Source organism: Coptis chinensis, chromosome 7, assembly GCF_015680905.1.
Source record: "Coptis chinensis isolate HL-2020 chromosome 7, ASM1568090v1, whole genome shotgun sequence".
NCBI lineage: Eukaryota > Viridiplantae > Streptophyta > Magnoliopsida > Ranunculales > Ranunculaceae > Coptis > Coptis chinensis.
This window is the reverse complement of record NC_141462.1, coordinates 2,394,675-2,418,161: the sequence shown is the minus strand read 5'-3', so window position 1 is coordinate 2,418,161 and position 23,487 is coordinate 2,394,675. Positions and strand designations below refer to the sequence as shown.

The following is a 23,487-nucleotide window of genomic DNA, read 5'->3' as shown; positions in this document are numbered from 1 at the left end:
TCTTCCTCTAACTCGTTTTCTATTTTAGTTTTAAAGGTAGTATTTTTTTCCTCTAACCCATTTTCTATTGAGCTCAAATGAAGTAACTTTATTCATTTTTTGATACAGAAAATTAGGCTAGAGGGGTTAGTTAAGAATATTTAGTAGTCCTAAGACTCCTCTTAAAATTTTTTAGAATTTAATACTCCAATTTGACCAGAATATGGAACTGACCACCTGTTACCCAACTTTACCAGGAATAGACGAAAATATCCTCACTTGGAAGCATAACCGACTATCTACCCAGTAACGTAGTGGGATGCAAAACAAAAATTTGAATTTCACACAAAAATTTCACTTATAATGCATATAATGAAAAAACTAAAAATATTATGTCTCCAATATTTTGTGGAGGCATTTGACACTAGTCATTAAGTCTAAACCCCAAACCACTAGACACTAAACCCAAAATCTGTATAAACTAGACCCTAAGCCTAAACCCTAAACCTTAAAATACTAAACCCTAATCCCTATAAACTAGACCCTAAGCCTAAACCCTAAATCTTAAGACACTAAACCCTAACCCTTATATCCTAAATTTCTAAACATTAAACCCTAAACCAACCCGTTGCATTTAATAGTAGTTAATCAAACCCACAAAATAAATAATCAAATGCATTTTATATCTGCATTTGCATTTTAAAATGTATAAGTTTATAACGTGGTGCATCTGCATTTTAAAATATATAAGTTTATAACATGGTGCATTTGCATTTTAAAATGTATAAGTTTATAACGTGGTGTTTCTGCATTTTAAAATGTTTGCATTCAAGAAAACGCGTTTTTCATAGAATCTACAAGTGTATCCATACAATTCAAAACCATTGATTTTAAGATTTAAGATGGGGGATTTACAAACCTATAAAATAAGGGAAGAGTCATGTGTATCAAAACTAACATGGCAAACATCAGAGATACGAGGTGTTGAGGAAGAAGTACAGTCAAGTAAAAGAAAAGAATACACCATTAATACCATTGATAATCACAAACCGAAACTGTTGAACATCAACCAGGTAAAAGTAAGGTGTTCTCCTACACTTTCCCTAAAAAATTACACACTCCCACAACTTTGTCAAAGTAAATTCACATTTTCTAACTCTGTATAATTCTATGCCCAAAACAAAGGGTAATGTAAAGGAATTTAATAAACTCACACACACAAATGTAGTTTTTCAAACAATGCTTTCCCATTCATGATTCTCGATCGCTCTTACAAACCATTAAATCTGTATTAGCGAGCCCGAACTTGCTGATGTGAACCCAAAGAGGATCCGAGATATCATTATGGGTTTCACTGCTGCCTCTACTGCAGGAGATTTGTTCATTGCTCTCTAAACAATGCCTTGCTCATTAGATGATCAGGAATTGTTTTGGCTCATGGATTAGCATCATGCGCTTTTAAGAAGAGATTAAATTGAGAGGAGATTAAAATAATGATAATTGCATAAACTAAAAAAAGTTATGTAAAGAAGAAGAACAAAAAATAAATTAAGGGCGGTTATTATTTATCTGATAAGTAGTTATTTTGCAAGGGCGAAAAAGTAAAGAAATTATCTCAAAAAAATCATAGGTGGCGGGCAGTCTCGAGTCAAAAGCCCAAATTCTAATGATTTTCTATAAAATAATACTTATGCTGATGCAAAGAAATTAGGGGGTATTAAAACCCAAAAAAATTATTGTTCCGGCTTTTAAGTTGTTTTTTTTAAACCAGGCTCTCTGGCCCAATTTCTTGTTTTTTGATATTGATGTGAACAGGTTTGATCTGCGTTCTCACATCAAAGTGCTTGTTAATTTTCTCCTTCCTTCTTTGGATTTGTGTGGGTTTCTCATTCTAAGCATCAGGTTGTATATAAATTAAGTTGATTTTTTTTATGTGTAGACTATGAGTCTGTTTTGAAGTGTGGGTTTGTTGATTTACACCAACTATTTACATGTTATTTGATGAATTGTCTAAAAAATAAATCTTTGCAGGTTGGGTGCTGATTACAATTTGGGTTTTGGGGTGTATTGGGGTTGGTATTTGGTTGGAGGATAGTGATACATCTCTTATCTAACAGTGTATGTGAATGGTGAATTTTAGTATTGATTCCTTGTTTCTAATCTGATGAGCTTAACTTACTAACCTAAACTATTAATGAAATTAGGTGGAAAAAAAAAATGAAATCTTGAGTTTGGATGCTATATGTTTGGGTGTGAGTGATTATAAGATGCATAAATATATATGTTCTTATTTTATTTTCTTTGTTCTGAATTCCTCTCTTTTCTATTTCTTTTAGAAGTTTATTAAGTTATGGAGTCAATGGGTTTGATAGACAAGAGTTAGATTAACTTGGACAATTTTCGAGATCCACGTTTTATAAAAGGTGTTGAGGATTTTAGTTCCTTTGCCGTGGAACACCATCACAACAAGAATGTTAGACCATGTCCTTGTAGAAAGTGTCAAAACCAAGGCCCGACAATGAGTCACGATGATGTTGTGATACATTATTTTAGCCATGGATTTGACAAGACGTATAAATTCTGGTTTTTGCACGGTGAGAAAGAAAGGCCAGAACAACTCAATGAAATTAAGTGGATCAAGTTTTCAAGCAAACGTGCCTATGGTGGACATGAATGCAACATTCACCGTTCTTGTGGAAGAACTTAGTTTGGAATTGGACACTGTTTTGGATGAGGATCTAGGAGGTCGTACCGAGGGAGAAGAACTCGTTGAAGGTGTTGAGTTAATGATAATTTGCGTGAAGCCATGACTTAATTGTATCCTGGATGTACTGACTTCTCTATTCTTAGATTTGTTGTGAAATTGCTTAATTTGAAGATCACAAATGGGTTGAGCGATAAGGCTTTTACTGATTTACTTCAACTACTTTGGATGGCGATGCCTAGTTGTAATAAGATACCTAAGAATGCCTACAAGGCAGAGAAGATGATTAAAGACTTGAAGTTGAAATGCCAGAAGATTGACACGTGTAGAAATGATTGCATCTTGTATTGGGGAAGTTAAGTTAATGATATCAAAAATAGAGAGAAAGAGAGGAAAAGAGAAGAGAAACTAATGAGAGAAAGAGGGAGTGACGGCTTAGCCTTGTAGCCGGGATCTCATATATTATTTATATTAAAACAGAAACGTGTAAAGACAATATTGCCCTGGTACACTCTAATAACATCTCTAACACTCCCCCTCAAGCTGGAGCATACAAATAAAACATGCCCAGCTTGAAACACATAGATGAAAAACTACCACGAGCCAATGGTTTGGTAAGAATATCACCCAACTGATCTTCAAACTTTACATATGGAGTAACAATCTGCTTGAACATCATCAAATCACAAACAAAGTGACATCAACTTCAATATGTTTGGTACGTTCATGAAACACTGGGTTGCTTGCTATATAGATCGCAGCTTGATTGTCACAAATCATGGGCATGGCAGAAGGAGCATGAACACCCATCCATCTCTAACAAAAGTGATCGAACCCACATCATCTCAGAAGTTGTGTGCGCCATAGCACGATACTCAGCCTCAACACTAGACCTAGCTACAACGTTCTGCTTCTTACTGCGCCAAGTGACTAAGTTTCCACCAACAAAGGTACAATACCCTGAAGTAGACCGACCGTCCATAGGATCACCTACCCAATCAGCATCAGAAAACCCACAAATATCTAGTGTCTATGAAGGGCGATAAAGAAGCCCATTATCGAGAGAACCCTTAAGATACCTCAGTATACGAATGATAGCATCCCAATGAGAAGTACATGGAGCATGCATAAACTTACTAACGACACCAACTGCATAAGTAATATCTGGACGAGTCACGGTAAGATAGATAAGACAGCCAACAAGACAACTATACCTACCATAATCAGAAAATACCTCCCCTTGTTCGGCATTGAGCTTCACAGTAGGATCCATAGGCATATCAACAAACTTTAAACCAAGAAGTCCAGTCTCACTAAGAAGGTCTAGAACATACTTCCGCTGAGACAAACTGACACCTTCACTAGAATGAGCAACCTCAATCCCAAGAAAATATATAGCGAAGGAGACCTAAGTCTTTCGTATGAAAACGCTGCCCCAAATACCTCTTCAAATTAGAAATTCCAACAACATCACTCCCAGAAATAATAATATCATCCACATATACAATGAGACCAATAGTGCCAGAAGCAGAATGTCAAACAAACACAGAATGATCGGAGGAAGATCGATGAAAACCAAACTGGATAACCACAAAACTAAACCTATCAAACCAAGCATGTGGTGATTGCTTCAAACCATAAATAGCCTTTTTTAACTTACACACCATATTATCTTGACTAGCTAGGAGCAACAAACCCAGGTGGCTGATCCATATACACCTCCTCCGTCAACACACCATGCAAGAATGCATTTTTAATGTCCAATTGGTAAAGTGGCCAACCCTTACACATAGCAACGGAAAGCAAGATCCGGACAGAGTTAAGTCGAGCAACAGGTGAAAACGTCTCCATATAATCAACCCCGTAAGTTTGGGTATACCCTTTAGCAACCAAACGCGCCTTTAGACGCTCAACAGAACCATCCAATAAGTACTTCACTGTGAAAACCCATTTGCAACCGACTGTTTTCTTCCCAGGTGGAAGAAGTGTAAGCTCCCAAGTTTTATTCTTATACAAGGCCGGAATTTCTTCTTTTATAGCCAATGTCCAGCCAGAAGAAGCTAGTGCTTGGTTAAGAGAAGATGGAACCGAAATAGAAGACATAGCCAAGGCAAATGTATGGAAAGCAGGAGCAGTACGATGTAATAAAACAAACTGAGAGATAAGATGAGAAGTTTTAGACCTGGTTCGTTTACCAACTGGTTCAACTTGAGACCTAGTCCGCTTAGCAACGGGTTCAACATGAGACCTGGTCCGGATAGCAACAGGTTCAATATTAACCAATGGACCTCCTTTCAAAGACGATGATTGGTTCGGGACAGATTCAACAGTAGTGACAGTATCAGATTCAACATTAGGAACTTTTTTTCGAGGAAAAGTACGATGATATTGAGCATAAGTAGGCATGGATCCCCTAACGGTCGTAATAGGAACACGACTAGGCCCTTCCTCACAAGACATAGCTGGTGAGGGAGGTGCATTTGGTGAGTGAGGCACGTCGTCACAAGGAACAATTGGAACGGGAACAACTGGTTGAGGTAAAGGATAAAATAACTCCCCCTCACAACAAGATACTAAATCTGGATCAAACAATCGACTATCTTGATGTAGAGAAATATGGAGTAGACTCAAAGAAAGTAACATCAGCACTAACATAGTATCGACGAGTCACAGGACTATAACAATGATATCTTTTCTAAGTTCGTGAGTAACCCACAAAAACACACTTTATAGACCGGGGATCCAACTTGTCATGACCTGGACCAAGGACATAAACAAATGCGACACAACTAAATACTCGTGGTGGCAAACCATAAGTTGACTGAGTAGGATACAACAACGCAAATGGGGACTGGTTATCAAGAATGGACCATGGCATACGATTAATAAGATAATTAGTGGTAAGAACAACATCACTCCAAAATGGTTTAGGGACACCTATAGCAAACATCATAGTGCGAGTAACATCTAGTAAATGACGAAGTTTTCGTTCAACTACTTCATTCTGTTGAGAGGTATAAGGATAAGTGGTTTGGTGAATAACACCTCGATCCTCACAAAAAAATCTCACACAAGTTTGAGCATACTCTAAGGCATTGTCAGAACAAATAATTTTAATTTTCTTGTCAAACTGAGTTAAAACTTCATTGTAAAAATTGGACAAAGTGCGAGGTAGTTCAGTACGATCCTTTAGCAAATATAACCATGTCGTTCTAGAAAAATCATCAACAAACACTACAAAATAAAGAAAACCAGAGAAGCTTTTATTCTAGGACCCCAAATGTCTGTACGGACTATATCAAATGGACTCAAAAACCTCTTATCAATCCTACTAGGAAACGTACTATGATGGTGTTTTCCTAACTGACATGCTTCACAATCTAAAACAGATAACTGGACTCAACTTAGGAAATAACTGACGTAACTTAACCAATGATGGATGACCAAGACGACGATGCCACTGAAGTGGAGACATAGATGCACTCAAAGCAGAAACCGAGCTTGACTTCTCAACATTCAAAACATATAACCCATCATGCTCATACCCTGAACTAATCATCATCTTCATCTTGAGGTCCTGAAAAACACAACCAGTAGGATTGAAGGTTACAGAAAAGTGTAGAGATTTAGTTAGTTCACTAACAGAGACAAGATTAAATGAAAGATTAGGAACATAGAAACCCAACTGCAAATCTAAAGACTTAGTTGGACGAAGAACACCGGTACCAAGAACAGGACTTGAGGAACCATCAGCTAAAGTCATACTATTCTTAGTGGGCACAAAATTAGAAAGAAGAGAAAGATTACCGGTCATATGAGCACTAGCTCCTGAATCAATGATCCAAGATGAAGAAGGTACCGCCAAACAAGCACACTTACCGGAACTAGCCATAGTAGTAGTGGAAGGTTTAGGCTGAACATAGGGTGTAGCAGTAGCGGAAGACCCAAAAGTCTGATCAGAAACATAGTTTGCATAGGCAGATGGTCGTCCATGTTTGTCCCAACAAAACGTGTAAAGTCCTGAATTCTTATTAAGGGTAAATTAGTAAAAGACACGTGAACCTTAGGGACGATTCACGCATACATGGCCAATGGATAGACGCGTTTAGCCCCGGCGTAACGTAAATTAATTTAACACCGACTGAGAAACCAAGTTAGTTCAGGAAAACCACTTGGAAAATTCTAAGGTTTTATATCACTGGTTACTTAGAATATACGAAGATCGAAAAAAAAGATAAATAATAACTAGTAAAATAATTCGATACATAATAAATTTGTGTACGCATAACTAAATACTCGCATAGTCAATACGACACCCGGAAACTTTAGAATTGGACAAGTCATTTGACGACAGCTTAGTAATTACTGGTTAACGTGCACGAACTTAGACCGTTACACGCGAGAGCTTGTGATCAAACCCTTGCTTGATAATAGATTACAAGGTAAGGGTAGGATGACCTTTTTACCTAAACCTTAGAATTATCCCAAAACAAAATCGCACCAAACCAAAAATCGCACCCAATTTCTTTCTTCTCCATTTCGCCACTTAGAACCCTAGGAGAGAGAAAACCAATTCGCCTAATTTCTATCGATTCCATCCTAAAGGTTTCACACCTAATCCCTTTGAAACCTTAAACTCAAGTGTAAGAGTTCGAATTTCCTCGAATTATCAGCGTACCAACGGGAAAGGTGAGTTAGTCTTCTTCCCAAGTAGCTAGTTTAAACTCAATTTCAATGGAATTGGATATATTGATGAAAAATTATTGAATGGGGTGTTTTAAATTTCGACAGTAGCTATTTGGAGGAGATATGGCTTAGCGAAATGAGTAGAGAAGGAAGCTAAAGGAGATATCCTTGCTGGCTTGGTAAGAATCGTTATTATCCACTCCATTTTTTAGGAGTTCATGTTGGTTTATACTTGTTTAAGATGATGTTGATTATTGAGTGAATGAGGAGAAACACCCACCTATTTTTTTTTAATAGATTTAATGTGAATTGAAGGGGGTGGAATTTGGTCATTGTTGGAGTTGGGAAAAATCTTAATCCTTAGTGGAATTGATAGGATTGGTATTGACATAAAGGCCTGCGGAGACCTGTCAGAGGAACAGTGCTAGAAATGGCCTGTAGCGCTGTTAACAGTAGTTATAGGAAAAGTTACCTGAACCCAAATTCTTAGCGTCGAGATTTCTTCTCGGCTTAAGTTAGATAAGAATTTCTCGTTAGTTTGATAAATTCTAATAGCCAACTTATGTATATGATGTTATAGGAGTTAAATAAGAGTGGATTCGGTTAAGTGAGGCTTGAGGAGAACGGAGCTTGCTAAGGTAGGAACTTACATACCAATATATAGCATGCTTATTTTCATGCCTGATTTAATTGGTTTAAATTGGTAAAAGATAGTTTGCTTATCAACCATGCATGTATATGTGATATTCATGTTTTGCATTTGTATTTTTCCTCGATATAAACTAAATATATAGATAGCTTTTGTGTGAAAATGAGTTTTTGTGAAATCTGGGTAGTTGGGATTGTTTTCTTTCGTTAAAGGAGCAAAAACTGGTTTTGGGAAGGGTTGTCGTCTCTTGTCTCAGGAAAGAGAAAGAGAGATAGATTTTGTTATTGTTTGTAACTATGTGTGAGGTTCTAGATTGTTCCATGGATATAGTTCGTTGTTATTTTCAATGATTCGTCGTTTGGAAATCATCGGTTGTCATTTCCTATGACCGGCCCGTTTGGGAGTCATAGGTTGTATTTAATCAATTGTTGGAAATCCAGGAACTCACACATACAGAACCAGCAGTTTTAAAGGAAAAAATAAATATGTATTTATAGTATTTGGAAATAACCGGTAATACGAGTATATAATACTATGCTTATCACGGGGGAATTTAGAAAAGGAATTGTGAATTCCTATAAAGAAGGAATTGTTGTCGCATTTCCGGAGACGGCAGTTCATTCTAGGATGCCAACTGTGGTGTACACCTTTCGAGGTGGTGAGCCATCTTTAAAGGGATGCATCACAGGATGTAGTCCGAAAATTTCTTTTCTACTTTTCTAGATAAACATGTTTGTACGTGTCACGCTGTATGGTGTTTAGCTTGTGTGAGGTTACATGTTTACCTCGATGAGATTTAGACGCAAGGAGTGAGAGTTTAGTCCACTCGGGGGCGTGTCGATCTTGAAGCGTCTACCGCGTCGTCGAACGGTTGACCACCGTAAGTTAGGTGATAGCCCGTATGGGGGTCGTGGTTATAGGGCCCACCTGAGCCCTAAAAGCTTTGGGTTTTGTGTGTACGAACACAACAACGGCATTTCAGCTCCCTGCCAGTAAAATCAGGAAAACAACGGTGCATGGTTCACACTGAGAAGTTCTGAACCGAGATATGCTTGTGACTGGGGCTGAGTACCAGTCGTACCCTCACCATTCTAATAGGATGCAGCGGCCACAATAGTTGTATGATGATTGTGAAAACTCTATTTTGAATATTAAAGAAGCATGCCAATATGATTGATGTGAGTTAGTGATTTATTATATAGTCACGATATTTTGATTATTATTATGGAAAACCTGCATGTTTTAAATGTTTTGCTATAAGTAGACTATTTATTGGTTATGTGCGTTTCTACTAGGCATAGTTGTTTTGCTCATCCTACATTAACATTTTCAGACGAGCCAGTTGCGGAGGAGATTATACCTACCACTAGTGAAGATGGTTACGGGGATTTGGGTGGTTTTTCTTATGCTTGACGAGGGACAGAGTCAAGTTATTTTGTGGTATAGGGCGAATCTATCTCATTTTGTTGTATAGAGAGAGATTAGTTCATTTTTTGTTGGATATAGAGAGCCAGTTCATTTTGATGTAATAATCGATGTATTTGGGCAACGGTTCTCACTTAAACAGTTTTGTAGATATATAGATATATCCATGTCGTATATAAAGTTAAGAGTAGTATATATATGGTTGTTGGATGGGTGAATTATGAGATTTACAAGTTATGACAGGTTTTAATTAAGTATACGAAACGACAATTAAACAAAGGAAACTCCGTCGAAATTTCAATAGAATTGTGTCAGTGACTGCCTCGAGATTCATCTCCACGTCCTCGGGATGTGTGATGGGTCTCTGGGCGTGACAGAACGGCTCAGTATGCCTCTCCTTACCACAATGAGTACACTTCCTTTCAGCAACACTGTCGTACCTATCACCATGACCACCTCTACCATTACCATAATTACCACGACCATAAGAACCACGACCACCAGTATAACCTCCACATCCACCACGATTGCTAGGAGTAGAAAGTAAGGCTGATGACTCCTTAACAATTGAAAGAGACTCACCATGCTCCTGTCACTTTCTCTTAAGACGAGAAAAAGCCTGAGCGGCAGACAGAACAATTTCACTAGCTAAAATTTGATCCTTGTAAACAATATATTTTGAATTCATCCCATGCAGAAGTAAAGCAACCTGAAATTGTTCGCGTTGTTGTCTCTGTTTCTCCAAGTCAATGGTGAAAGGTTGATACAACAAAAGTTCTTCCCACAGTCCCTTCATGGTGATATAATACTCGTCAATTGGTTGATCACCCTGTTTTGTTTTAAAAAGAGATTCAAACAAATCAAAGATGTGAGATATGTTATTCTCTTGAGAATACATCTCCTTCAAGGAGTACCATACCCGTTTTGCAGTGGGTAAAAACTGCACATTAAATTAGTAAGTATCTTTGGTTCTGTTTCGGCAGTAAACTACTTCAACACAACGAGAGCAATGGTAAAGAACGCACTAAGAAACAGAGGAATTTAATGTTGGGGGAGATGAAACTGAACCAAATAATGGTTGCCTACGTACCCAAGATCTATTCTCTAGGGATCAAGTTTCAACGTAGTTCCTTATGAAAAACAGTTTGGTATTTATATAGGTAGAGTAGAGAGTCCTTGTAGCTCAAATATTCTCATATCTTGAGTAATCGTGATAGAATATAACTGTCAATTGATAATTATCTCTTTGATAATAAATGAATCTGGACATAAATCAATGTACATTAATGGCAAGCCATGTGACTAAGGTTCAGCCTTAGACACATGAGTTAATGGGCATATACATTGATCCATGGTATTGCAAATTGGGCTTTAGCCTGTCGATTAAATGAATAAAATGGAGACCCCTACTAATGGACGTTTGCCACGTATGTGGGGGTCGAACACCGCCCCTTCTTTGTCATGCGAACAAAGTTCACATGGCAAAGAAGAGAAGTAAAAGCAAGGAAAAAATGGAATACGAAAATAGTAAGCGAAATGTATAACAAAGTGTCCTGTGAACGTAAACGATAGGAAAATGGACAATCGGGAAAAATTCGTGAATTATTGGAAACGAAAGAATATCAAATAATGTATACAGGACGCAATGTAGTTAAAAAAAATGGTTGAAAAATGCACTGAAAAAAAAATGCACAAAAAAAATTTCAAAAGAAATTGAGTGCCGAAAATATACCGAACGCATGACGTAACAATATGAAAATTGATGTTGACGACGCATGCCAGCAGAATAGCGATACTAGGATTAGACCGTTGAAATTATACGTAGAGGCAGTTTAGTAATAATAAGATAAAAAGAACTTCAGAATGAATTGAAGTAAGTAGTGGACTTGGATAATTTTTAAATGGACGTTGTTTCGACCCCCACCTACGTGGCAAACGTCCATTAGTAGGGGTCTCTATTTTATTCATTTAATCAACAAGGCTAAAGCCCAATTTACAATATCATGGATCAATGTACAGGCCCATTAACTCATATGTCTAAGGCTGAACCTTAGCCACATGGCTTGCCACTAATGTACATTGATTTATGTCCAGATTCATTTATTATCAGTTGACAGTTGTATTCTATCACAATTACTCAAGATACGAGAATATTTGAGCTACAAGGACTCTCTACTCTACCTATATAAATACCACATTATTTTTCATAAGGAACTACGTTGAAACTTGATCCCTAGAGAATAGATCTTGGCACGTAGGCAGCCATTATTTGGTTCGGGCCATCTCCCCAACATCAAATTCCTCTGTTTCTTAGTGCGTTTCTTTACCATTGCTCTTAACTTTTGAAGTTGTTTCTTTTACTGCCAAACATAATTGGCGCCCGCCTGTGGGGAAAGTGAATTCATTATCACGTGAAACAATTAAGATGGTAAGCACGAGAAGCAGACCAAATAGTCAACATATTCCTCCTACTAACAAGAATCGCAACCCACGAAATTCAAATCGGCCGATGCATGAACCGTTGAACAATCAAGTTGCTCCTAGTAGTAGGATCAATTTTCAACATCCGACTGTAGCAGCGCAACCGCCACCGCCTCCGCCTCCGCAAAAGGCAGTACAAGTGCCGCCACCCTTAACAGCCTTGCAACAAGAAAATCGACAAGTCAGTAGTCCTCCATGCGGTCCGCCGTCTCGTCCATGTCGATCCTTCCGTTGACATGGATATGGACGTGGACATTACTCTCACGCCAACTAGCGGAAAAGGTGATAGTAATGACCAATTCACCCCTAATACGGTTGAGCGGGAGTTACGACGAGTCAAAAATTTAAACAGAATTTGAGAAGGAAGCCGCAAAGAGGCAAAGGCGGGCGATGTTGTTGCAAATTCAACAACATCAAGGCGACCACGAAGGGATGCGAGGCCATTCCAAAGTGTATGGGACCGTCTTTGACGATCCACTTCGTCGTCCCCAACGTGCTATTTCTCAAGCACAATCAACCAGCACTCTAGGAGTAATGACCCTATTACCCGTACTTATGGGGAGAATCGGATTGGCGGGATAACTACTACCCTAGACATGTCCGATCTCAAAGGGAAGATTTACCTCGAGAAGCAATTTCGGGGAAGACCGCCATCCGAAATATGTCCGACACGACCGGGAAGGCGGCATCCCGCATTTCAAGAGCAACAAAACATGGATAAGTGGTATAATTATACCGTCACCCGCCAAGGGTGACTACCGCCTAGACAGTGCGGGTTACTGAGGATAGACAAAGGCAATCACCGGGTCGGAACCGATCGTCGCATCGCCAAAGATCTCTAACTCCAATAAGAGATAATGGAAGGTATCCTTCTCCACATGGGCACGACCGGGGGCGTCCAGTTGTTCGATCCAATACTTTAACTCTAACAGAACAACAGTTGAAAGAGTTGATTGCAAAAGAACTTAACGATAGAGAGTCAAGGGATGTAAAAATGAAAAACTTGACAGTCAATGATGGCGTGCTTGATAAGTTTTTGCTCGACATTCAAGAAGCTTACCACCATCCCGACTTCAAACAACCAGATTTTGAACTTTATGATGAGTCGGAAGGAGATCCTGGCTTGCATGTTCTATCGTTCAAAAATAAGTTGGTGTTATGGGGTGGAGATGATCCGCTCATATGTAAGCTCTTTCCATCAACTCTAAAAGGAGAAGCATTACGCTGGTTTAATGAGTTGCCTTCAAGATCAATTCACCAATTCAATGAACTAGAAAATCAGTTTGTTAATCGTTTCCGCCACAATTGCAAGACGCCAAAGAATGTCGACTCACTTCTAAACATCAAGCAATAACGTGACGAAAAGTTACGTACTTTTGTTACTAGGTTCCTGAAGCGCAAGAAAGACCGCCGCGCTACCGCGAAACGGCAATACAAATGCCTCCGAAAGAAAGCGTCACGGAAGAAAGTATAAGGAAAAACTTCATCCCAGATTGGACCGACCTGACAGGGAAGGCCGACCTCGCAGATTTGCGGAAAATCGCCATCTTAGACTGGTCCGTCCAGACAAGGAAAAAAGCGTCACGGAAGAAAGTATAAGGAAAAACTTCATCCCGTGGACCGACTTTGACAGGAAGGCCGACCCTCGCAGATTTTGCGGAAAATCGCCATCCTAGACAGTCCATCCATACGAGGGAAAAAAGGCGCCACGAAGAAAGTATAATGAAAACCTTCATCCTAGATCGACCGACGACAAGGAAGGTGACTCGCGATTTTGAAAAACGCCATCCCGCATGTGTCCGACCGTGGCGAGGGATGGAAGGTGTCACGTAAGTAACTAGAGAAGACCACAATCCCGCATACAAACTACCGACCTAGATAGGTTGGTTACACGCGAAAAAAAAAGACAATCTCGATCCGGACCAATGTGTTAAACCGCTTAAAATCTCTAACTCTTGTAAGAGGTAATGGCAGGTGTCATTTTTCACATAAGCTCGACCGGGGGCGTCTGTCTGTTTAAATCTTCTGGATAAAATGGATTTCACCCCACTTAGCACGAAATCCCTTTGATGTAACTTCCCACTCATCATAAAAGGTCATCCGAACCTTAATCTGACTTGTCCGATTCATCCGTATCCGTTGCCAATTTCGATTCGAACCGGTGAACGCCACTTCGGGCTTCCAACGCCTATCTTTCATGGATGCTTCTTCAGGGTACTACCAGATATCTTTGAATGTGGATGACCAAGAGTTCACCGACCAAGGCATTTTTTGCTACACTATTATGCCTTTTGGTCTGAAAAATGCCGGTGCAACCTACCAAAAGCTTGTCAATACAATTTTTTCCGATCGGCTGGGAAAAATAATGAAGGCTTATATTGATGATATAGTCGTTAAATCGAAACATACTGGTGATCATCTTTCTGTTCTTCAACTTGTTTTTGATAGGCTTAACAAGTATAACATGAAACTCAATCCGGCCAAATATTCTTTTGGCCTCTCTTCTGGAAAATTTCTGGGATTCCTCATGACTCGTAGAGGTATTGAGGCTGATCCTGATCAAATACGCGCCGTTATTGATATGCCATCACCAAAAAAAGAAGAAGAAAGAAATTCAACGACTTACTGGTCGGCTTGCCGCTCTTCATAGATTTATTTCTAAATATTCCGATCGTTGTCATCCCTTCTTCCAGACTTTAAAGGGGGCGACAACTTGGAACGTTGATTGTGAGATGACATTGCAACAACTAGATCGAGAAATACTTGGTCAGTCCTCCTATATTGACAAGTCCTTCAACGGGTCAACCTAGTGGCATATACCTGGCAGCTACAACTCAAGCTGTTAGTGCTGTTCTTTTCATTGATGATGGTAGACCCGTCTTTTTTATCAGAATCAAGTTGATTAGCCAAATGGGAAAGTTATCTTAGTGCATATAACATTGTCTTTGACAGTCATACTACTGAAAAAGGACATGCTCTGGCTTCTTTGATAGTTGATTTTCCGATTAATGATTCTCCTATTGATGATTTCTTCGCCAAGAAGAATCTATGGAAGACATTCTCATGCCACCAATAACTCGGGGCGAAGACCAACATGAAAACGCAATTCCTAATCCCATTGACTTATGGATTGTTTATCGAGATGGCTCCCATGGTAACTGGGTTTGGAATAGGATGCATTTTTTGTTAAACCCGCGGAGAAAAGATTGGGAAATCGCGTGCGACTTAGTTTCGCCGCTTCAAATAACGGCCGCCGAGTATGAGGCTGCCATTTGTGCCTTGAGAACAGCTTTGACAGAGGGCGAAAGCTCCAGCTTATACACGGATTCTCGCCTTTGTTGCCAATCGGTTTGGTGGGTCTTTTGAAGCAAGAGATGAGCATTCATTGGCTTATCTCTCGCCGCCCGTTAGCCGAAGGGTCAAGACACATCACTTTTGCAGTCATCTTTTCGGGGTTTAAGTTTAAATGTTTTACGCTTCGCTTAGTTCATTACTATCATTACGAAAAATCGGACGGTTACCATATTTAGCTTCGGTTCGTTTGAACGCTTTTTACGCCGCTAGTTCATTACTATCATTACGAAAAAATCGTGAAGGTTACCACATTTAGCTCGGTTTCACTTACGCTTGAACGTTTTTTACGCCGCTTAGTTCATTACTATCATTACTTAAAAAATTTGACGGTTACCACATTTAGCTTCATACTTTACGCTTGAACGCTTTTTACGCCGCTTAATCATTAATATCGCTACGACAAAATCGACGAAGTTACTACCTTTAACTTCGCCAAATAAGTTTGAACGCTTTTCGCGCTTTAGTTCGTTACTATTGTTCCGGCTAAAATCTGGCGAGGTTACCATCGCGTTTTTTTGTCGGCCTAAGTTTGAACGCTTTTATGCTCGCTAGCCTAATTTTGCAAAGTTAAGTATGCATTGGGGGGCGTTTTTCTCTCGTGGGGGGCATCTCGCTCTATTTCATTTCAACTATATAAATCAACAACATTGTCGGTTTTCCCACGGTATGTTATATATCACAACAACAACATGCAATAGCAAACGATACTTTATTTTTATTTATTTTTCATCAAAAGAAGTTTTAGCTCTATGGTATTACATTCACACAATTACCTAATCAATTGTCTCGTCAATTATTTTACGGTCGCCAATTAAATCTTCATTTTCTTCTTCGAATTCTGCATTCGCTTAGCACTTTTCGGTTAATTATCTTCCGCGATTCATTATTTTTTCTAAGGCATTGCGCTTCTTTCTCAACGAAACTTTCCTCCGGGCTTCTAAGGCATTGGGCTGATATTTCGAGACATTTTTCATCAATTTTTCTGAGCTTAAAATTTTCTCCGACTTCTTTATTTCTTCTACTGCATTGCGCGCCGATCACCCCTCGAAAGCAAAACCTTTCTTCATCTTCCTTATTTTTTCTAAGGCCTTGTGCCGATCTTTCTGAGTACAACTTTTTCCGAAAGTTAAACTTTCCGATAGCTTCATTATTTAATTTCTTCTACGACATTACTTGACATCTTTCTGCGACAAACTTTTCTCCATCGACTCTTTGTAACTATATTTTGCTCGTAATTCCGCCATTTCAACCTGCGACAAAAATACAAATTTTTTCGTCAGTCTTTCAGACTTAACCAAAATTTTACGACAACTTATAAAAAAAATACTAACATACCCGCATCATGTCAATAATCATTGGCACCGCTTTTAAAGTATTTTTCGAAGTTCATCCACGGTGAACGACACTTTTCTTTTTAGCCATTGGTTTTCGAATAGTCACCTGACATTTTCTATCATTCTTTCCTTTTACAATCCAGTTCTTTTATTTTCCGATGACGGTTAACTATTTTCCGCTATCGAAATATGCATTCGCTTTGCTTAGCGCTTTCGGTTAACTATTTTCCACAGTCATTCTTTTTCTAAGGCATTATGCCGCTCTTTCTCAACGAAACTTCAGTCAGCTTCTTTTTAATTCTTCTACAACATTAATTGACGCCTTTTCTATGCTAAACTTTTTCTCCATCGACTTTTATGAATATAATTTGCTCATAATACATTTGTTTCTCCGTATGCGAATTCGTTATACGCACATTTTTCACGAAAACTTTCTCCAAATTTTCATTATTTTTTCTAAGGCATTGTGCCGATCTTTTCTCCGAAAAATTTCCAGTGAAAATTTCCGTTGAGATCATTATTTTTTCAAGGCATTCGTCGATCTTTCTACAAGAAATTTACCAAGTGAAAATTTTGACAGCCTTTTATTATTTTTCCCCAATTTTCAATTTTTTTTCTCAAGCATAAAGTTATTTTTCTACTTTATGGTTTTTTTGTATATAGCAGGGACTCGCATGTGCTTTTTACAGTTTATAACTTGGATTAACTGGAATAAAAAATTCTATGTAGATCAAATGGTGTTTAAAAAGAACCCTTTGCTCGAGTGTTGATAAGTAGTATTGTATATGGATACACATATTCTACAACCATTAGTATTTGGACCTTTTTGTTTAAATTTGTTTCTTTCTCTGTGTAGCTAGCTCATTATCTCTAAACGATTGCCATATTTATTGAATTTAAGAGAAGGGTAAGGAATAGTCAAAAGGATATATCCACCAACTTGTCAGGGCTTGTAACTTGCAGTAATCTGTGAATGCTTGTAATTGTATGTCTTGGTATAAGATTCTTCTCGGGATAAATAAGATAAACATCTTCTCCTCGTTATTGAGTAAACACTAAAGTAGTTCATGCTACATGGGGATTGAACTAGAAAGCATCATTTTTACAAAGCTTAATATAACTTTTGTCTTTGGCAGGCAATAGAACATACTTTTATGGATGTTGTCAATTCTTCTCACAGCTATGCAACAGGAGGAACATCAGTGAATGAATTCTGGTATTGTGTCTAGATAGCTCATCTGGTCAACTAATATTTTTCCAGTTAGATTGGCAAGTAGTTTCTAACATCTGCATTAGCTATGGGGTTTGTTGAGTATGAATAAAAGCTTTGTATGCTGCACCTTGAGCTTTTTGTTTTATATTGTTATTGATAAATAATTTTCCATAATGTCCATTAGAGTTTGTTGTTTATTCATCGCTCTTGCCCTTAAATTATCTGCAGGTCTGAACCAAAACGGTTAGCAACCACTCTACAGACAGAAAATGAAGAGTCCTGCTCTACTCACAACATGTTGAAGGTTTGCTCATTTGATATCCTAACATCGTTCACTGCATATTATGTGTTATCTTTTCTTTTAAAGAGGTAACATAATGTCATGGGTTTTACATGTCCTTGGTTTGTACCGTCATTCTTCCCAAAAAGAAGAAAAAGATAAAAAAATAAGTAGTTAAGTTCATGGGAAAGAGAGTAATTTTATGAATGATTAGAAAAATTGTGGAAATGTGCGGTTAACACATCAACATGGTGTGTCATAAATATAAGTTTTGTTCTAGGAGATACGCAATGTGCACTAAATTGCTGTTTTTCGTCAGAAAGCCTGAGCATATATAGAAACTCTGTTGTTTCAGTTATTGGTCTTGAATTTGATCGACTTTGAAGGTTCATATTTTAACAGGCAGAGGACTGTTTTTTTTTTTTTTTTTCATAAAATTATTTTCATACCATCTCATCTAAACTATATATACTTCTCCAGGTTTCAAGTCACTTATTCAGATGGACCAAAAGAAATTGCATATGCAGATTATTATGAGCGCTCCCTAATTAATGGTGTGCTAGGTATTCAGAGAGGAAGGGAACCTGGCTTTTGATGATCTACATGCTTCCTCTGGGTCATGGAGTTTCCAAGTCTAGAAGCTTCCATAAATGGGGAACAAAGTTTTATTCTTTTGGTGTTGTTATGGGACAGGTTTGTGTTGAAACCTCTATTTTAAAATTATGGACTGAAAAGGATGTGTGGATCAAATAACTGGAACAATGCTACAAGAATTGTAACAGATACAAATCTACTCACCAGAATAAATAATAATAATGAGGTAAAAAAATGACGTGTTATATATTCTCGTGACCAACTAATATTGTTTTACAGATAAAGCATTCAAGACCAGAGGAAGAAAACCACAGTGAAGTTTCTTTAACACGAGGATACATGATTACAAGTTTACAACCACAACTTGCCTCTCATACACTCAAAGAGCCCACTTGGCAACACGAACTTGACTATAGATAGCATCATATATAACTTCTTTAGTTTTATCAAACAATTAGTACGTAGTCTATAATTAGGTGCAACTCTCGTACGCAGTCTATATTTTTGCTGTTATACTTAACATAATTTGATGCATAGCCTAACCTAATAATGGTGGAAGGAATGGGTAGGGGTCGTTTACAGGTCTGAAAAGAGTGGATTCTCTTTACTGGATTATAGGAAGTTTTGAGTGTGTGCTGCAGATTATTATTCCATTATGTACATGTGCTTATAAAATAGAACTCTTAATCCTATTGAGATTTTGATACCTCTATCCCCATGATGACTAGGTTAGTTTATGTGGCGTCATGAGGTCATTTCAGTGTACCTATATGATAATTTTACTCCATTTATCTCACTTCTCCAGGAATTGAATCGATTCTCAAAGTTGGGAGATTCTATATACTTTGAAGGTGAGGGGAATCAACTTTACGTCATACAGTTCATATCAAGTACGCTTTGACTGGAAATCTGAGGCATATTGATAAATCAAACGGTGGAAACTGTTACGCCATGGAATCACGCCTTACAGTCACATTGAGTTTCTCTACAAAAGAGGTAAGTTATTGCTGCATATATCCGAGCTTATATGAGTCTAAAGTGGCTTTCAGCTTGCTCTTTTGCTCTTGTTATTTGGGAAATCCAGACATACTATTATTGTGGTCTGTGTGTCACCACCAATGAACAGATTATCTGATAATTGTTTGTGTGCGTATTTTTATTTATTCTTCACCACCCCCTAACCTGTGGTGGATTTATGAGTCATCCTGTTTATTTCGGTATTAATAGGTCTTTGTATATTGGTTATGATGCTTGGTTATATTCCATACAGGGGACAGGCAAATCATCCACTCTGAATGTGCGGATACCATCTTGGACAGACTCAAGTGGTGCAAATGCATTTTTAAATGACGCAGATTTGTCTCTACCAACTCAAGGTGTGAGCTTGCTACTTGTTTTCTTATCTTGACGTTGATTGTGATATGATAATGAAGAGGATCATATGGAGATGAGAGAACATTTTTCTGTAATAATCTCGTGTACCGTCATGGAGAACAAACACAATCTCATCTCGACTCTTCTATCCCTATGAGCGGTCTGATCTAAACCGAACCACAAATCTCATTTCTAAATTTGATATATTTTACAAGAGTCCGCAGTCAAATTTCATGCGAAAATGACCTATATTATATGTATTAGCTAACAATGCTTGGATACAATGTTTGTGTCGTAGCTATTTCTTCTTAGTTAAGCAGAAAAAAATCTTAAATTTTTTATGCTCTTGCGAACAGGTAATTTCCTGTCAGTAAGTAGAAAATGGAGTTCCGGTGATAAATTGAGCCTAGAATTCCCGATAAGCCTAAGGACCGAAGCCATATCAGGTAATGCATTCAATGATGATTTGCTTATGATTAGAACAGTATAATATGTACCAAGCCAGCATATAAATGTTAGGATATTTCTTCTCGAGTTCTGACAGTCTTCTTCATTGCAACTGTAGATGACCGACCCGAATCCGCTTCCATACAGGCAATCCTTTATGGTCCCTACCTTCTTGCTGGACTGAGCAGTGGTGATTGGGATCTCAAAACTGAGACAAAGCCTTCTCAGTTAGATTGGATAACTGCAATTCCACCCTCTTATAATTCCCAGTTGATCTCCCTTCAACAACAATCTAGCAATGAGACCTTCGTCTTGATGAATTCTAACAATGCAATCACAATGGAGAAGATGCCGGAATCCGGCACAGATGCTGCTCTTCAGGCCACCTTTCGATTCGTGTCTGAAGATTTAAACTCCGCTCATTCATTTTCAGAAAACAGTTTTATTGGGAAAACAGTGATGATGGAGCCATTCGACCTTCCTGGGTTGCTGGTGGTGCAGGAGGGAAGAATCAAAACCTTGCTGTTGGAGATACAGAAGGTTCTTCAATGTTCAGAGTGGTTACGGGATTGGATAAGAAGGGTACAGTGTCTTTGGAGTCAGTGAGCCAGAAGGGTTGCTTCCTGTATACTGGAGTGAACTACAAAGCTGGTACAAAAATCAGGCTGAGCTGTCGGTCAGGGTTGAAGGATGCTGCATTTCCCCAGGCAACTAGCTTTAAGTTGAGCAAAGGCCTTAGTGAATACCATCCTATCAGTTTTGTCGCAAATGGGGCAAAGAGGAAGTTCTTGTTGATGCCTTTGCTAAGCATGAGAGATGAATCATATACTGTGTACTTCAACAGGGGAGCCTGAAACCTAATGGAAGCAATGTATTGAATTAATAAACCTAGTTGCTCTCTCCTTTTCTTGTACAGGGTTTACCACATGGAACTATGGAAGCACGCAAAACTGGCTTACCATATATGATTCAGACATAAAGGCTTCTGTAGTTACGGTATTACCTTCGTCATGGTTCAAGCATCCTTGTACTGTCCATTTTCCACATTACAGATGTTATGCTGCAGTCTCTATATTGTCTACAGTCCATCCAAACTCATAATTGGATGGAACGAATGCAAGAAATAATGGGCCATTTTCTCTCTTTGGCTACAAGGGCCCCCTCGAGCATTATTAAACTGTGCCCAATGACTCAATGTTCTCAATTTTTTCATGGTTAATGTATATGGGCCTGTTTGGCAGCATGGTTTGGGTAGTCTGTATAATGTATAAGACCCCTTATAAGGTGTTCAGTTGTTTGGTAAGATAACGATATTCATTCAACTTAATCACGAGAGAAAAAAAAAAAAAAAAAAAAAACCCCGAGAACTTGCAGAAGAAAGCCTTCTTCTTCACCCATTCTATATGACTTTTTTTTTTCTCCACTGCCTCCATTCCGATCTCGAATCGATCAATCGCTAAAATATTTGTCACTTCCTCCTCGCTTTTAAGTTCTAACTCCTACCCTTTGTGTATTTGAAAAACTAAAACCAAAGCATTACCCACAAATATAATTTGGGTATTCAAAGAAGAACCATATTCACAATTTTCTCCTTTTATACTTTCAATCTTCTCTCTATCTTCACAATCTAGTGGAGTGTTTTGAGTTATCAATTTTTTTTTTGTTGGACTTCAAGTAATAGGAGATTATGTTGAAATTATGTTGAATTAAAGTTTGGTTGTCATTTTGAAATTACTAATCCAAAGTTATTTTCCTCGTTGATTTGTGGTTATTTTTATGGAAAATTTGATGTTATTTTCATTCAATTTGGAGAATTGATAAAAAAAAAAAAAAAATAAATAAAAAAAATGAAGAACAAAGCAGACAAATCTGGAGGGACCAAACAAGTCTAAACCGATTACTTTTGGGGTATCCACTACAAATTATACATAGCCTAAACATGGTCGTACTACGTAATTTCACAATGCCAAATAGAGCTAAGGCGCCAAAAGATTCACTCTCACTTTATGGGATTGGCACCCCTTTGGCAAAAAAGTAGAACAATAATAATTATTATTTATATGTATTTTACACTCCACATATGTTCGATAATTTTACGCATCGTTGCCCGAGATCTTATATCCCACGGCAGTGGAGTTGTCGCTGAGTATTTTTTGTGTTTTTTCACTTCAAATTTTATGATTGAACACACACCATATGAATATCTCATTTTCTTCTTTAGAGCTTCTTTATATACCCCAAGAACAACACTAAAACCATGAAAAAAAATGTACAATGGAAACATAATTTTGCTATCTCACAAGAAATATTTTCATATACTATAAAAAAATTGTGATCAAATTAATGAAGAAGAGTTTTGATAATTAACACAAGCAAATACTCCATTTTAGTGAAAAACAACCATCCACAAAGAACTAACTTTTTTTACGGTGGCTATTAAAAAAAAATTCAAACAAAAAAGGACCCACGACAAGAACCTTTCGAAGGATATGGGATCTCGTGACAACCCAATACTCGTGGCAACCCAATACCGTAGATTGTGCAATATCGCGGCAACTTCTTGCCGTGAGTGTTTTTTTATGTGATTAATGAAGAGGTGCCAATATTTTGGAATTTGTCAAAGAAGTGTCAATCCCATAAAATGAGGTGTCAATACCACAACCCAATGTATAAACCTAAAAACGTGTCATACCCGTTTAGAGGGGCAGGACGCTAGCAATTCTCAAATGTATAACTAGCTTCTTCTTTAGTGGTACCTTAAAAGCCTCAACTCCTCTTTTAAAGGAAGAATTGTTTTCGTAATAGCTCACAGTGCATCTATCGGCAAAGTGACTCATTCAATTGAAATAACTGACATTTCATCTATCGGCAAGGTGACTAATTAAATATGCTTGAAGGATACAATGAAATAACTTACCAAAATGTTGAGTTTAGCCGACAGACCCAGTAGAAGTACACCAAACGGCT

At 38.0% G+C, this 23,487-nt stretch overlaps 1 protein-coding gene and 1 pseudogene across 2 annotated transcripts; one reads left to right on the top strand and one right to left on the bottom strand.

Moving 5' to 3' along the window:
* Positions 1-3,221: 3,221 nt before the first annotated feature.
* On the bottom strand, positions 3,222-10,341 carry LOC147485182 (uncharacterized). The gene is made up of 9 exons (XM_086571158.1): positions 10,076-10,341; positions 9,846-9,973; positions 6,327-6,703; positions 6,104-6,260; positions 5,441-5,620; positions 4,380-5,283; positions 3,821-4,044; positions 3,519-3,673; positions 3,222-3,347 (listed from the first exon to the last, which is right to left on the bottom strand). Exons 1-9 carry the CDS (start codon positions 10,339-10,341, stop codon positions 3,222-3,224), a joined length of 2,517 nt encoding a protein of 838 aa, XP_086427284.1.
* A 4,725-nt stretch (positions 10,342-15,066) lies between these two features.
* On the top strand, positions 15,067-21,828 carry LOC147485181 (uncharacterized; annotated as a pseudogene). Its single transcript, XR_015201259.1, has 9 exons — positions 15,067-15,078; positions 17,749-17,828; positions 18,054-18,194; positions 18,669-18,798; positions 18,979-19,048; positions 19,580-19,695; positions 19,970-20,075; positions 20,430-20,519; positions 20,639-21,828. The product of XR_015201259.1 is annotated as an uncharacterized LOC147485181 (transcript).
* Positions 21,829-23,487: the final 1,659 nt, after the last annotated feature.